Source organism: Solanum verrucosum, unplaced genomic scaffold (genome assembly GCF_900185275.1).
Source record: "Solanum verrucosum unplaced genomic scaffold, falcon-dt-bn FXZP01000112.1, whole genome shotgun sequence".
Taxonomy (NCBI): domain Eukaryota; kingdom Viridiplantae; phylum Streptophyta; class Magnoliopsida; order Solanales; family Solanaceae; genus Solanum; species Solanum verrucosum.
In genome coordinates this window covers 2,828,621-2,844,530 of record NW_026020441.1, presented here as the reverse complement: position 1 = coordinate 2,844,530, position 15,910 = coordinate 2,828,621, and the positions used below count along the sequence as shown (strand labels likewise).

The 15,910-nt window shown below is 32.6% G+C and overlaps 2 protein-coding genes across 2 annotated transcripts; one reads left to right on the top strand and one right to left on the bottom strand.

Annotated features, from left to right (window-relative positions):
* Positions 1–246: 246 nt before the first annotated feature.
* On the bottom strand, positions 247–1,179 carry LOC125808490 (ethylene-responsive transcription factor ABI4-like). The gene has a single exon (XM_049488191.1). The coding sequence runs from the start codon at positions 1,177–1,179 to the stop codon at positions 247–249; it is 933 nt and encodes a 310-aa protein (XP_049344148.1).
* Positions 1,180–3,864: 2,685 nt separating this feature from the next.
* LOC125808488 (ethylene-responsive transcription factor ABI4-like) lies at positions 3,865–4,767 on the top strand. Its single transcript, XM_049488190.1, has one exon. It carries the CDS (start codon positions 3,865–3,867, stop codon positions 4,765–4,767), a length of 903 nt encoding a protein of 300 aa, XP_049344147.1.
* Positions 4,768–15,910: the final 11,143 nt, after the last annotated feature.

The window sequence follows — 15,910 nt, the reverse complement described above, 5'->3', positions numbered from 1 at the left end:
ATTATAAGTGAAAGAGGAGAGAAAAAATGCATGACATAATAAACCTGATCAAAGAAAGCAGTATACAGATGATGTTTCTGTCACATCTCAACTAATTTAAAAGCAGAAGAAAATCCCGCAGCAGCATTTTCCGCTGAATCAATGACAAAGAGTGCATATTTGACCTGCGAATTTGGAATATGAAACACTAGCAACTACTACTTGTTTGTTGTTTCATGTAACAGAAAATCTTGTCTTTAAGATCTTTCAAAAATCAAACAAGAATGGATCATTTCCATAATCCCAAATATCAGCTGGGTGGTAATTATAATTATCATCAGCAATAGGTGGCCAGAAAACCGGAGATACCACTGCCGCCAGTGGATCGGAAACAACTGGTGCAGCATCCGCAAACGTGTTTACGTTATCATACAAACAATTATGTTGATGTTGCAGCTGATTATATTGTTGATTTTGATCTTCTTCTCTAGGATTAGGGTTTGAGTTTGAATCAGACCATATCATTCCAGATGCTTTAGTGGTCTCACCGTCGAGATATCCATAATTATCATCAAAAGTTTGTTTCTGAATTGAGTGTTGAGGATTTTGTGAGATGTCGTCAGCATATTGCACGGCAGGATAAAATCCATAGGGTACGTAATTATTAGCTGGAGCCAATACGTTTGGAGGTAGCAGCGTAGAAGAAGAAGAGAAAGACAAATCAAATCCAGAAGGAGGTCTAGGAAGTAAAGGACGAAGAGTTTGTGTAGTAGAAGATGAAGTGGCATAGCCGCGTTTAGAAGAATTTGATGATGAACTAGTAGCGTTTGCACCAGAAGGTTGAAGATTGAGCTGAGCCTTTGAACCGTAGAGTATAATAGCGGCACGGTCATATGCTCGAGCAGCATCTTCAGCAGTGGCGAAAGTACCGAGCCAACGGCGAGTCCGTTTACGGGGCTCACGGATCTCAGCGACCCACTTGCCCCAGCTGCGTTGTCTAACTCCTCGATACCTGAATTTGTTGTTATCAGGTCCTCCTTTGCCTTTACCTTTCTTGTTGTTACTTGAACTATTCTCTTCACTGCTGGTTTGTGTGGTGAGAGAAGCAGTAGTTGTTTTATCTTCTTGGTTGGTGAGGTCTAAGTCTTGGGTAGGGTGGGGATATTGATGATTATTACTACCTGCACTGGTGCTATTCATAGTTCCAAAGAGATGAAAATTTAGAGAGAGATGCCTCGTTGTTTGTTTACCCAATGAGTCGAGAGAGAGGACAGTGGAAGGCTGGTGTGAAAGAAACAATATGGTATTTGTAAATGGTGGATGAGGGCGGTGCTCTTATATACACAGAGCATGTGTATTCTTATGCACTACTATGAAGGCAACTTCCTTTTGTCATTACCAAGTTTCTTTTGTTTCAACTTAGACTTGAAGATTTTTATTTTTTCTAACCTTCTATAGTTGGAATAAATTTTGATTTTAATCCGTATATTATTTGATTAAAGTGGTGCATCTGTAATACTCAAATTTTTTCAAGAATCATCCCATGTGCAGTTAAAAGTATATATTTAAGTTCGCAACTTACCATCTGAAACCTTTAAGAGCTTTCAAATCTCAATTTCAAGTTTGTTTAGTTTAAATATTGACTTTGATCAAGTCTTAAAGTTTTTAAATTAATGTGGTGCATCTTTAACCCTTGGAGACGAAAACTTCTTTGTTTGTTGAGGACTTGCATACCATAACGGAAGAGCAAGGATTCTTCATGTGTTTTTCAGATTTTATGAAGACCCTTCATATAGATGTGAGTAGGGGCGTGCATCGGTCAATTCAATTCTATGTATTATCGATTCAATTTATCGGTTTTAAATATGTTAAATCAATAACAAATCAATAAGATATTCTTTATCAGTTTTCGATTTATCGATTTTTGGTCATTAACGGTTCAGTTTTCCCAATAAGAAAATGCTCATAAAATAAATATATGATTTCTCACTTCTCTAATAATTTGACACGATACGATGAGACAACCAAATCAACTGTAAATGCTTTGATATAGTGAAACAAGAATATAATGAGAAATTACATCAATAAGAGTAGATGTAATACGAAGGGTACAATAACATGTTACAACCAAAACATAATATGGATTTTATTATGTGAAGTAGAAGTACTATGACGTGTAAAGTGTGTAGACCGTAGTTTAGAGTATTGATCTAGTGTCTAGTTATGTTAAATTATTAATATTTACTAATATTTATGAAGGGTATAGTAGTAACTTACTATCTTCTTAATGGGTTATCGATTTATCCAATAAAACCAATACTAAAAACAAATACCAAATCGATAACCCAATAATTTTTTTTATAAAACCATTAAAAATCCGTTAGCCCAATAACTTAATAGCAATGATCTAATAACATTTTTTTATGTTCGATTTATTGGTTGGTTCGATTTTTGCACACCCCTAGATGTGAGTTAGGATTTTAGGTGTATTTAGTCTCCAAGTAATTTAGAGAACCTTGAGTTTGAAGAGCATGAGTTGGAGTCGTTTTGTCAACTTAACAAACTAGCCTATATAATTTGAATTCTATTTAAGTTATATAATTTTAACTTAAATGTTAATTAGACTTTATTAATCAATAATTTAACTTGGTCAATATATCATGAATTTAAGATTTCATTCAAATTAAATATGTATTTACCAATAAAAACTCCACTGTCTACAACATTAAATACATTTTCATTTTGACTTGTCACATTTAGCAAGAGTAATTATCTATTTTTCAAGACTAGCTAAGACTAGACATCAATTAATAAGTATTATGGTACTTCCCCTCATCTTTACTAGCTCATGTTTGACTTGACACAATATTTAAGAAGCAATAAATAAAAAAAGTAATTTTACTATATGTCTTTTTAAATATAATAAATTCAATTTTTGATAAATGTATTGAGAAAATGACTATAATTATTATGATCACACTTATATAATGTTTTTTTTTTTTTGTTATTATTATTATTATTATACGTCTTGTAGTATTTTAAACTGGATTGTATTCATACATTTTATCTGAATAAAATTTGTGACAAGAACAATCGGAGTATCTACATCTTATGAATACTCAAAAACTTTATATGCAAGCCAAGACGAATAGTATGAAAATGTCATATTGATACCACATTGTCTTTTGCTTTTTCATTGATAATTTTCATTTGAACTTAATTTGTATATTTTCTAATTATAGAACGGATAGTAATATTTTGGTTCCCTGATTATTTATAAACTTTAGTTTTGTTTCTTGTGATATGTGACTATGTACGTATACTTTCTTGAGTATGGAGTCACTTTTGTTAGAGAGTGTTTTATTCTTAATGTGAAACTTTTGGCATAAATTCAAATTTAATTGAACTCCAATATAAATACCGAATAATCTTCGATAAATGAAATCATGAGTTTTTAATTTTTTTTTCATGCATAAATTCTGCTACATATAAACTATTTTAATATATTTATCTTTAAATATTAAGTACAAGTATTGTTATAATATAATTTTAACGGTACATGGGATGATTCTTGAAAAAAAGATTTAATGTGCACCACTTCAATTAATTAAAAGTTAAAATTTATTCCTACTACCGAACGTAAAAAAAAAAGAAAAAACTTGTGGTGGAAGATGAAACTTGGTATTGACGAAAGGAAGTAAGTTGGGTTGAAAGTGTATAAGAATAGGCATGCTTTGAGTCATATAAGAGCACCGCCCTCATCCACCATTTACAAATACCATATTGTCTCTTTGACACCAGCCTTCCACTGTCCTCTCTTTCGACTCATTGGGTAAACAAACAACGAGGCATCATCTCTCTCTAAATTTTCATCTCTTTGGAACTATGAATAGCACCAGTGCAGGTAGTAATAATCCCCACCCTACCCAAGACATTAACCACCAAGAAAAATCCACCAGTGAGTTGGAGAAAAGCAACAAGAAAGGTAAAGGCAAAGGAGGACCTGATAACAACAAATTCAGGTATCGAGGAGTTAGACAACGCAGCTGGGGCAAGTGGGTCGCTGAGATCCGTGAGCCCCGTAAACGGACGCGCCGTTGGCTCGGTACCTTCGCTACTGCTGAAGATGCTGCTCGAGCTTATGACCGTGCCGCTATTATACTATACGGTTCAAAGGCTCAGCTCAATCTTCAACCTTCTGGTGCAAACGCTACTAGTTCATCATCAAATTCTTCTAAACGCGGCTCTGCCACTTCATCTTCTACTACACAAACTCTTCGTCCTTTACTTCCTAGACCTCCTTCTGGATTTGATTTGTCTTTCTCTTCTTCTTCTTCTACACTATTACCTCCAAACGTATTGGCTCCTGCTAATAATTACTACGTACCCTATGGATTTTATCCTGCCGTGCAATATGCTGACGACATCTCACAAAATCCTCAACACTCAATTCAGAAACAAACTTTTGATGATAATTATGGATATCTCGACGGTGAGACCACTAAAGCATCTGGAATGATATGGTCTGATTCAAACTCAAACCCTAACCCTAATCCTAATCCTAGAGAAGAAGATCAAAATCAACAATATAATCAGCTGCAACATCAACATAATTGTTTGTATGATAACGTAAACACTTTTGTGGATGCTGCACCGGTTGTTTCCGATCCAGTGGCGGCAGTGGCATCTCCGGTGTTGTGGCCTCCTATTATTGATGATAATGATAATTACCACCCAGCTAATATTTGGGATTATGGAAATAATGATCCATTCTTGTTTGATTTTTGAATCAAGAGAATTAGCATGCAATTAGTATCTAGTGTTTGATTTCTGAAATCTGCTCTTTAGGTCAAATATGCACTTCTTGGCATTTAATTTTAAATGTTTCTGAAGGATTTTCTACTGCTTTGGAATTAGTTGAAGATATGACCGAAACATCAAAAGGAACCTCATTTGTATACTGCTTTCATCAGGTTTAAATTTAATTATGTGATGCATTTTTTTTCTCTTTCTCCTCTTTCACTTATTAATAAGCTTTATTTATGGCTTTTCCGACTTCTCTAAACTTAGTTATTGTTGGACCTTCCATAGTTGTTGCTAAATATAATAGAGCTTTCATTTTTAGTATGTAGCTTAGTGTACTATTTGATTTGGTGAATGAAATAAGAAAATTTTATTGGTGAAATATTTGTATATATATATATATCCATTTCCAGTTCATGAATTTTGCTTTTATTTTCACATTTCAATTTCTTGATATGTTTTGTTCAATAGAAATCAACAATTCTAGTAGATGTCTCAATCACATTTGAATATCTGTGTATTACTCTCTCTTCCGGTGTTTTAAAAGACTCCGTTGGGACTCGCTCTGGGATGGAACTCTAGCAAAACTCCCAGAGACTTAAGTGTGGGACTTAGTTCAATTAAACTTACGTTCCAGGTGCTCGACTGCACGCCACGCCCAACGCTCGGGGCCCGCCTAACAGATCTTGCACGAATTATGTATAATAAATTCCTTAAGTATCATTGTTGACCCTCATCATTTTTGAATAAATGAATGGAACTTAATAATTTTTTAATCTATAGAGATAAGAAGATTGAGAGTAACTCAAATAACAAGTTGTAGTATCACATATTTACTATTTCATAACACTGTGAAGGTGATTATGCGTTACGTCACATTTCTTTTAAAAATACGTAGTGAAATTTTATTTTTTCACTTGTGATTGGTTTTTATGGTTTTGTCATATGTCTCAAAATTATCATATTTTATTTAGCTATTTGAAAGTAATTTTATTTATATTCTTGATGGAGTGATGTTTTTATTATAATTCTAGTAAGTTTTATTGATTATTTTCTTTTAGGGAGTAAATTGTATAATATGATAAAAATAACTTTTTTTAGAAATAATGATTCATTTATTATTATAAAGTTAAGATATTAGGTAATTTATACTTGAATAATCATGTTAGAAGTTTTATTTTCTATGAGTTTCTTTAAGGGAAAATTGTATATAATAGCAAATCATTAATTCAATTAAATGATATAATCATAGTTTGATTTAATTGTACCACATAGCAAACTGTTGCTATTTCGCCTCTCTCCTAGTGAATCTCGCTCGTCACTCTCGTTCTCGCTAGACAGTCTCCCTCGCCTCTCTCGTTTTTATACAAACACAAATGTATAAAGTGTGTTTGTATTTGTATAAAGTGAGAGCAAATTGTATATATACATATATTTTCGTTCCCCTCTCTCCCCTCTTCCAGATCTCGCTCGCCACTCTCACTCGCCTTTCTCACTTTATACAAATACAAATGTATACATTGCATTTGTGTTTGTATAAAGCGAGAGAAAATTGTATATACAAATACAGATGCATATATTTTCGTCCTATACACTTATGATTATACAAATACGATCTTCCCCTGCCCAGTTTTCTTTTGTCTTTCTCTCTTTCTTGCTTTATACAAACACAGATTATATAATTGATCTTTTGTATATGTATACAGAAACAAATTATACAATTGCTTTCTTTTGTATATGTATAGTGAAATATACATATTTATGTTTGCTATGGAGCACAATTATGCAAACTATAGCTATAACATACAATTATAATTTTTATGTTTGCTATATATGAACGTTACTATTTCTTTAATCATGTTTGTAATTATTTCAAACTATTAATGTGTTTTTATAATTTTGTGTTACTATATTATTACACTATATTATAAATTAAAAATTTAAAGATCTATAGGGGGCTTACACCACGCTTTATACTAAGTAAAACGCCCCGCCTCACTCCCCCTCCTTTTAAAATACTGCTCTCTTCTCAATTTATCTAACACATTTTGAATTTTGAGATTCAAACAAGTCTATTTTTTATTGTTTTTCATATATCTTTTAGATATTTTGAATTGCCAATTATTATTACTTATAGAACATATTTTTTTACGTAGTTTACAAATATATAAATTTCATTTTAAAAAGATGTGAAGATTCTGTGATCAAATTTTCAGTCAAATTTAAATTATTTGACTCTTGAAATACGAAATGCGTTACGTAAATTGGGACAAGCGACTAACATTTCATGGTCGAATCTAAATATATTTTTAAATATTAAAATATTACATTAATATGTAAATATTAAATAGTTAAAGACGGTTTGTTTTCTCTTTTTTTATTATACAATTATTTATTTAAAGAGCTGGAAGAAGGCTAATTTATTGAATAAAAAGGAATAAAAGTTCATTCGGGCCCAAAGAAGAAGACTTGGACTATTGATTTTAATCTAGAAGAAGAAACTCCCTTTAACTCATGTTTGGATTCACCTCCCGGACATTATTACAAGGCTAATTGACTTTAAATTACATTTATGCCCTTCAATTTTGGGTGTGCACAAGTAGTCACTTAAACATGTATAAAATTGAACAGACGCACTTGTCCTACATGTCATTTTTTGTCCTACGTGGTGTACTACGTGTATTGTGTCATATAGGACTCGTGTGTTTACTTGTTCTACTTTACAAGTTTAAGTGTCTACTTGTGCATATCCAAAATTGGAGGACATAAACGTAGAATGAGGCAAAGTTAAAGGACACATTTATGTATTATGCCTAATTACAATTGAGACGCTCTGGCTTTTATTACCTCTTTTTTAGCAACTCTTTTGAAGATTGATAAAGCAACCGAGTTCAAATCAGATCAAATTTTACTAAAGTTCTTGTTGAAATTGACCACACTAAACAGAAGAGAGATTCTATGAGGGTTGGTATTAGAAATGAAGAAGGGGACAAATGTGGGGGTTTTATTAGCCTATTGAATATGATATTTTACTAATTATTGCTTCAAATGTTAATATCATGGACATTCTGAATATAATTGTATGACATCTTTTAAAGGCGACAAACATGCCCTCAAATTAAAATGATTAAATTGGATCATGTACAAACTAGGGACCTTACCCAGAATCATATTGATGGTATCAATATACTTAACATCAACAAGAACTCTGTTAGACCACAAACGAATGCTCATAGTGCACAAATACCAAAATCTGGGGTATATATATAATGCTATGATACGAAAAGATCAGAACGATCTCAGGCCACAGTTGTTTCAGAGTTGTCAATTATGTTGGCCCGTCACCAAACATTAATGTTGGTCTCTCAAGACGTGCTCCTGATAAGAAAAGGAATTAACAATATACAAAATAGTGTTAAATCCAAGCTCGTTAAACAGAAGGTTATACAATGAAGAGCTAAAACTCCCAACCCACAATAGAGAAACAGGAACAACTCAAACAACTTGTAAACTCAAACACTGTTGTCAATATTGATTCTCAGAAAAAACTCTCATGATGAAGGAGAAAGAAATGTGATAGAACATTTTAATGCAAGGTTTATATATATAGTGTCACATGCTACTTCTATCCAAGCTAGCCTCCACACAATCATATTGAATTTTAGCACGCTAACAAAATATAAGAATATTCTATTTCAAATGCTCCTGCTTATCCCAACTCCCTCCAATCTCTCGATGCATGTGGTCATCAAGATACTTCAGTGTCTCAGCTCAGGACAAATAATTTCTCTCGTACGTTCAGCTAGTATTGTGCAAATGTCTCATAAATCTCTGTCAATCAAAATTCTCTTTCAAATAATTCAATGCTTCTAAATGTGGCTGTTGAAGACAATGTTACTTTGAAGAAGTCTCTGACTCTGAATTATGGAGAAGGCAACGAAACAACAGGCCATTAGTTTAGCCGTTCGACTACATATGTAGCTATGCTAACCATAGATCTAATACTCCTGCATTAACATCTGAAGATATATTTCACTTACAATCTTCACAAATTCAAACAAGAAAATCTCAATGATATTGTGGGAGAAAGTAGTAACGATGGAAACAATATTAAAGAAGAAGAAGATAAAGATGATGAGTATGAGGAATGTAATTCTTGTTGGAATTAATGTATTCACACCTTGATGTTTAGTCTTCCAATATTCTCTTTTAGTTTTTCAAGAAGTCTTTTAGGAGTTTATAATACATGTATCTAATAAATTGTGATACATGTATCTAGTTAATTGTGCAAGACTTTTTGTTTTCTATTTTGAGTAGTATAAATAGTGATGTAGTTGATGATTGTAACCATCTCAAGTGGCCTTAAGTAGCCTATATAAAACTTTAGCATTCTCTAAAGAAAGTATTTTCCTTCTATATTTCTTACAAAAAATATGACATCCAAAACAAATGAAGGTGCCGATTCTTCAATTGTTCTTACTCCATTTTTTGATGGAACTGATTTTGAATACTGAAAGATAGAATGAGAACACATTTAAAAGCTGAAGGTTTGTGGACTATTGTTGTAAATGGCTATGAAGAGCCAAAAAACGATAGTGAACTTTCAGTAGCAGAGATGAAAAATCTTAAGGCTAAGTATCGTCAAGATGCAAAAGCCTTGAGCAAATTTTAAATGGGAGTCTCAAGAGCATATTTTGCAAAAATTGCTACTTGTGCGACTGCAAAGGAAGCTTGGGAGTCTCTAGAAACAGAGGTGTATGGTGACGAAAAGGTATGCACTATAAATCTTCAAACTCTTAGAAGAGAGTTTCAAAACTAGAAGATGATAAAATCTAAAAAAATAGATGAATATTGCATAAGATTCATGAATATTGTTAATGAAAAGAGAAATCACGGTGATGCAATTTCTGACCAACAAGTTGTGGAAAAGATTTTAATTAGTGTCACAGAAAAGTATGAGTACATTGTTGGTATTACTGAGGAGACGAAAGATCTTTCTAAGCTTTCTATCAAAGAGCTAGTTGCATCATTTTGTGCACACGAGAAATGAAGATTTTTTCGTGAAGATCAACCCAAAGAGATGTCTTTCCAGTCCAAAACAAATGAGAATTCTCAAAATTTTCTCAAAAAATCAACAAAAAAAGAATTACAATCCAAAAAAAAAACAGCAGGATCATGATGATTCTTCTATGAAGGTTGAAGAAAAATGTGAGAAAAGTACTAGTCTTTTTTGTAAAATTTGCAAAAGAACTAATCACAATGCAGAAAAATGTTGGCACAAAGGCAAGCCCCAATGTAACTTTTGTAAAAAAAATTGCCACATTGAGAATGATTGTTGGCACAAGCAACAGGAGCAAACAAATTTTTGTGAAGAACAAGAGGAAGAAATGGAAGAAAATCTTTTCTTTGCTTCTCAATGTGATGTTTCAGCAAAAAGAAATGAATGGTATATTGATGGTGGTTGTAGCAATCACATGACTAGAGATGAAAAAGGTTTTCTTTCAATTAATAGTAGCATCACTACTAAAGAAAGAATGGGGAATGGAGCCTTAGTTGATGCAAAAGGTAAAGGTACAATTTCGATCAACATAAAAGGGAGTGGTAAGCAAATTCATGATGTGCTTTATGTTCCTAACTTGGAAATTCTTTTGCTTAGTATTGGTCAATTCATGGAAAATGGTTATTCTCTTGTGTTTAGAGATAATTATTGCAAGATTTATGATAAAATTGAGCCAAATCAAGTCATCGTTGAAGTAGTGATGACAAAAAGAAAATTTCCTTTACAAGTTCAGTACAATGCATTCAAAATGAAGTTATAGATGATTCATGTCTTTGGCACAAACGATTTTGTCACTTGAATTTTCATGATTTGAAGCTTCTCAAGCAAAAAGACATGGTGCAACTCCTGATATATACTGAGATTAAGGTAGAGAATACTTCTATCATATCTTTAGATGTGTCAAATCAAGAAGAGGATGAGAAAGAGGAAGATATCCCTCAAGGGGGAGAAATCGTAGATTCACATGATGAAGAACCACCTCCAAGAGGAACAAAAATGTTGAGTGACATTTATCAAAGATGCAACTTTGCCAGTGTTGAGAAAGAAAATTATGAGGAGGCAATAAAGCATGATGTTTGGAAAAAAGTCTTGACAGAAAAAATTTGGAAGATTGAGAAAAATAATACTTGGGAGTGTGTGAGTATACCCAAAGAAAGAGAAGTTGTAAGTCTAAAGTGGATTTACAAAACCAAAGTCAATCAAGAAGGAGATATTCAAAAGCACAAGAGAAAGACGAAATTCAGTTGCAATTATTGTCAGACAGGAGAATAACTTGCTGACATCTTCACCACAACACTTTCAAGTGAAAAGTTTTGCCATCTTCGAGAAGGCATTGGAGTTGTCAAGCAAATGCATTAAGGGAGAGTGCTGGAATTAATGCATTCACACCTTGATGTTTAGTCTTCCAATATTCTCTTTTAGTTTTTCAAGAAGTCTTTTAGGAGTTTGTAATACATGTATCTAATAAATTGTGATACTTTATCTAGTTAATTGTGCAAGACTTTTTATTTTCTATTTTGAATAGTATAAATAGTGATGTAGTTGATGATTGTAATCATCTCAAGTGGCCTTAAAGAAAGTATTCTCCTTCTATATTTCCTACAATTCTACATATAAAAAAGACTTTTGCTTCCAGTACTTCATGGTTATATACATAACCTGATATGAGCAGTCATACAACAAAAGTATTTCTCTAAACTTCTCACAAGGGAAAAAATAAATGTATCCTTAAGCAATGCCTCAACAAAAAATGTTATTCATGATTAATACAATCATTAATTGGAATATAGAGGGATAAAATTCCGGGGGACTTTTGAAAGACTCAAATTTCTCAACAAAATGCATAAATTCATTTTCAAAGAGGGTCTAGGTTCATTTTCAAAGCAAAGCCAGATCTAGACTTATGCCTTGAATCACATTTTGGGGCAAGTTGTAGACAACATGCATAAGCAAGAATTTAACTCAAGGATCAACTACAAATTAAACGAACATATCTCCTAGAATATAAATAGTTATGCGTCTCATTACACACGAAATTAAAAATCTCTGAATCTTTTTTTCAACATCACCGACCATTTGTGAATCTGGAAAAAAGAGTAAAAAATTATGACCGTTTTATAAGAGACGCTCCAATCTAAAATTTCAGTTCAGGTACTACGGGTCATCAATACGACTCGTACTTTGAGAGTATGGTCTGTGATTTGACTCATAGAAAACTTCAGAGAGTCCCAAAATTCAACCTAGGAAACCACGAGTCAGACCTCGACTCGTGGTATCAATGTACGTCACGTATATGTCTCATATATCATGTATATCATTTGTATATAAAGGATTTTTACTCCAAAGTGTATGGTTTTGAATTCCCTCTACCTCTAATCGTTGATTCTTGATTCTATTATCAAAATTATGATATTTCATATCATTAATGATATTTGTTTTGTGGTTCATGCTTATTAATTATACCACATGAATTCCTTTCTAGCTAAAGCTATTTGAAAATTAACCTTGTCGTAGTATTTCAAATATATTGTTTTCATGAGAAAAGTAAGTTTCAAGGTTTTTAAGAAGTATTTTATGAAAGTATATTTTGTTTTAAGTGCACTAATTTAAAAGGATTTGAAGAAAGTATATTTTGCTTCAAGTACATTACTTTAGAAGAGTTTCAAGAATGTATATTTTACATCAAAATGCATATTTTCAAAAAGAAAGTATGGACAATTTTTAAAATAAGGCATGTCCAGTTTAAAAGAAAGCATTATCTGATTTTAGAAAAGCATAGTCAAGCTTTTTCAAAGTAAAGTTCAGTTCAGTTCTAAAGAAGCATTATGGGGCATAGACTCAAAGTGTCAGATTTTTAGTCCCCCCCCCCCCCCCCAAAGGGGGACATCTTGGGAAACAATGCATGTTTTGGGAGTAGTATTGAGCACCAAATTCGATAAAGGTTCAAATAATCCAAATTTTGAACTACGTCGCTAGCATAGGATATGATCGTGTTGTTGATTCGGGCGACTCCTCAAAAAGCCCCTAATAAGGCTCAGAGATCAGATCCATTACCTCATTTTGTCCTTTAACCTGGCAAGGTGTTGGATGACTTGTATCATCATGAGGCTCGCGTTATGGTTGTCGGTTACTGAAACTCTCCAAGAAAATTAAAGTCACATTGTTTTCATCATTTACTATTATTCCATATATTCAATTTTAAAGTTTTGTTGTTAAAGCACACATTCATGCATTACTACTCAGTTGACTTTATTTCAATCCTTCTTCAAAGTTATTCATTCAGCTCAATATGTTTAGTTTTAATCAATTAATTCATTCAGATATTTTACATATCGTATATTTCATGTATTGGCATCATTTGATGCTGCATCGTTTTATGATACAAAGTATTTGTTTTTTTTGGTTTCCCACTCGGTGTCCGGAGTGCACATTGGAGCCTCGACTAAATTTGGATCACGCACTGCAGGGCCCATTCGGGGTAGCGCTCCCAACAAAATTTTCTCCATACCCAGGACTTGAACCCGAAACCTCTGGTTAAGGGAGAAGCACTCCCACCAGTGCATTTATGATGAAGTCTTAGGTACTCACAACTGTGAACATATCATTAGAATCACTTTCATTCATCTTTGGTGAGACCTTATTGCTTTTAGAAGGCTTTGGTTTCATCTAGAGAGTATTTATTGTTTGTATATATATTATAGTATAATATTTAGTTAGCTTAGGGTCTTTTCCCGATAACTTTTCTTTAGTATGTTTATTGAGTTTGTTTTTTCTAAGTTATTGCATGCTCATCTTTTAAAAGCTTCTGCATAGTTCGAAGTATTTAGTTAGTAGTAGGTCAGACCAAAGATTCACTTGGAATCAACAATGGTAATGAATGTCGTCCACATCCAAAATGTAGACTCAAATTGTGACATAGAGCAAGGTTCAAGACATGTTCAGGGCGGGTTTAGTTCTAGCCATAGCTTATCTGATGGTTAAAAATGTTCTTTGACATGTTCAGGGTGGGTTAAGTTCTAACCATAGCTTATCTGATGGTTAAAACTGTTCTCTGTGTGAGAAATTTTATTGGAGTTACTCAATGTGAAGACAAAAATTTAGTTGGGAGATTTGAATATTTTCTCTGGAAGAGATGGAGATTGACTTGTTGAAGATTATATAAAGAAGGTGAGACAAATTTATTTTATTTGAAAATTTATGTCAAGAAAAGGCATTGTTGGTGTTTGTGTATGGTGTTTTAGCATGATTGAGCTTTCATTTTCCTAAAAGAGAGTACAATTTTTTCCTATTTGAAATTTGCAAAGTTGGCCAAGTTAAAGTTGGACATGAAGATTAAAAAAAAAATTACTTTATTTGAAATTGTCAAAATTGGAATTGAAATATTCCTCAGAATAAAAAGATTTGGGCTCCTATAACTTTGAGACTCCTTCCTCCCGCTTGGTAGTTTTCATAACATAGCCGTAAAATTTTTGGGAGTCTTGTTTGTTGTGTATGTTTGTGGAATAGGGTAGGGCGAACTCTTAACGGACTAGGATAGAGCAACAGTTAAACGGGGTAGGATAGAATAGGGCGGGTCAAAATATATTTTTAGAGAAAAATAATTCGGGGTAAATTTTAGCTACAACTGTATGTTTTTCTTTTACTCTCACTATGATCTTTGGAATGATGTTTGAATTTGATTTTTTTTTCTTTCTTGTCCTATACATAATAATTGTGCTCCTTATGTTTTTCCTCTTCCAACTTACTATGGTATTAATGGTAAATCAATCATTCCTCTAAACCTTTTATCAAATACATAGTTTTGATAAATGTTTATGTTTCTTTAGCAAGGTTTTCTTTGGATATTTGGTTGTCTTCTTTTCTTACCAAACCAGATTTAGCTACAAATATGTATATTAGTTTTTAAAAGAAATGAGCTAAACAGCGCAAAGCGGGGCTTAATAGGGTGGGACATAGCAGGGCAGGGCAAGGCAGGTTGAATCAGTGGTAGGGCAAGGCTTCACTCGCCCTGTCCCATTTCATTCCATTCTATTGTCATCTCTAAATTTGTTAGATACATGTGTTACTTTATCACTTGTGTAATCTCATTTTTATTGAGTGAAATGGTTAGGTTATTTTTTTCAATATTTATACGCTTTTTCACTATCCATCTTCGTTTGTGGATGTTGATAGGTCATCTATTGACAGAACCACATTAAATTATTATATCTTTTTTGATATATTTTTATTTTATTATCTTTTAAAATTTTCTTTATTAGCTTCCGCATAACACTTTGTTATTTTGATTCTATGCATGCATTAGTCTCTCCATATATATGTGTGTGATATGGAGGATAAATTGGGTGGGTGAGATTAATATTAAGTCAATTAAAGGGTAATAACTCGAACCATTATCTTAAAAAGAAGAGTTATATCCTCGCTTACCAAAACCAAATCACTTACTCCCTCCATCCAAAATGCTAGAGTAATCTCCAAGCTCAAAAATGCTTAAAAGTTGGAATATTTGGCAATTCCAAAACCGAAGAGATATATTTCATATTTCACCGTCAATAGAAATGACAAAAATATCTTTTGAGCTCAAATGATGTGGACGTCAACTATGATATTAAGATAAATTCCCTTACTTCTAAGCTTTATCTGAAAAAGAAAAAGGCCTATTCGATCAGGATAAGTATTGAACTTAAAGCAACCAATTTGTCACGATATAAATTTGGAGATTAATCTTAGTAACTTAGTTGGTTGATTATTTGAACTTTCAACTCGTCGATGAAGAAATTCATATTTTGTAATCTCCTCCCCCATTTTTCCTTCCCTACTCCCTGTTTTTTTTTAAAAATTAAAAAAGAAAAAGAAATATGTCACAATATAAATTCACGGTACATATTGTTTGCTTTTGATCACTACTAAATAGTTATTATTTTCTCTTTCATGTTTATTTGTTATTCATAGATATTTTGATTAAAGTACCAATTAGAAAAGAAAATACTGGTATTTTCAAATGGAAAAATCCAGAAGTTTCTCAATATTTGAATGAAAATCAATTTCTTATCATGTATTTTTTAATGAACT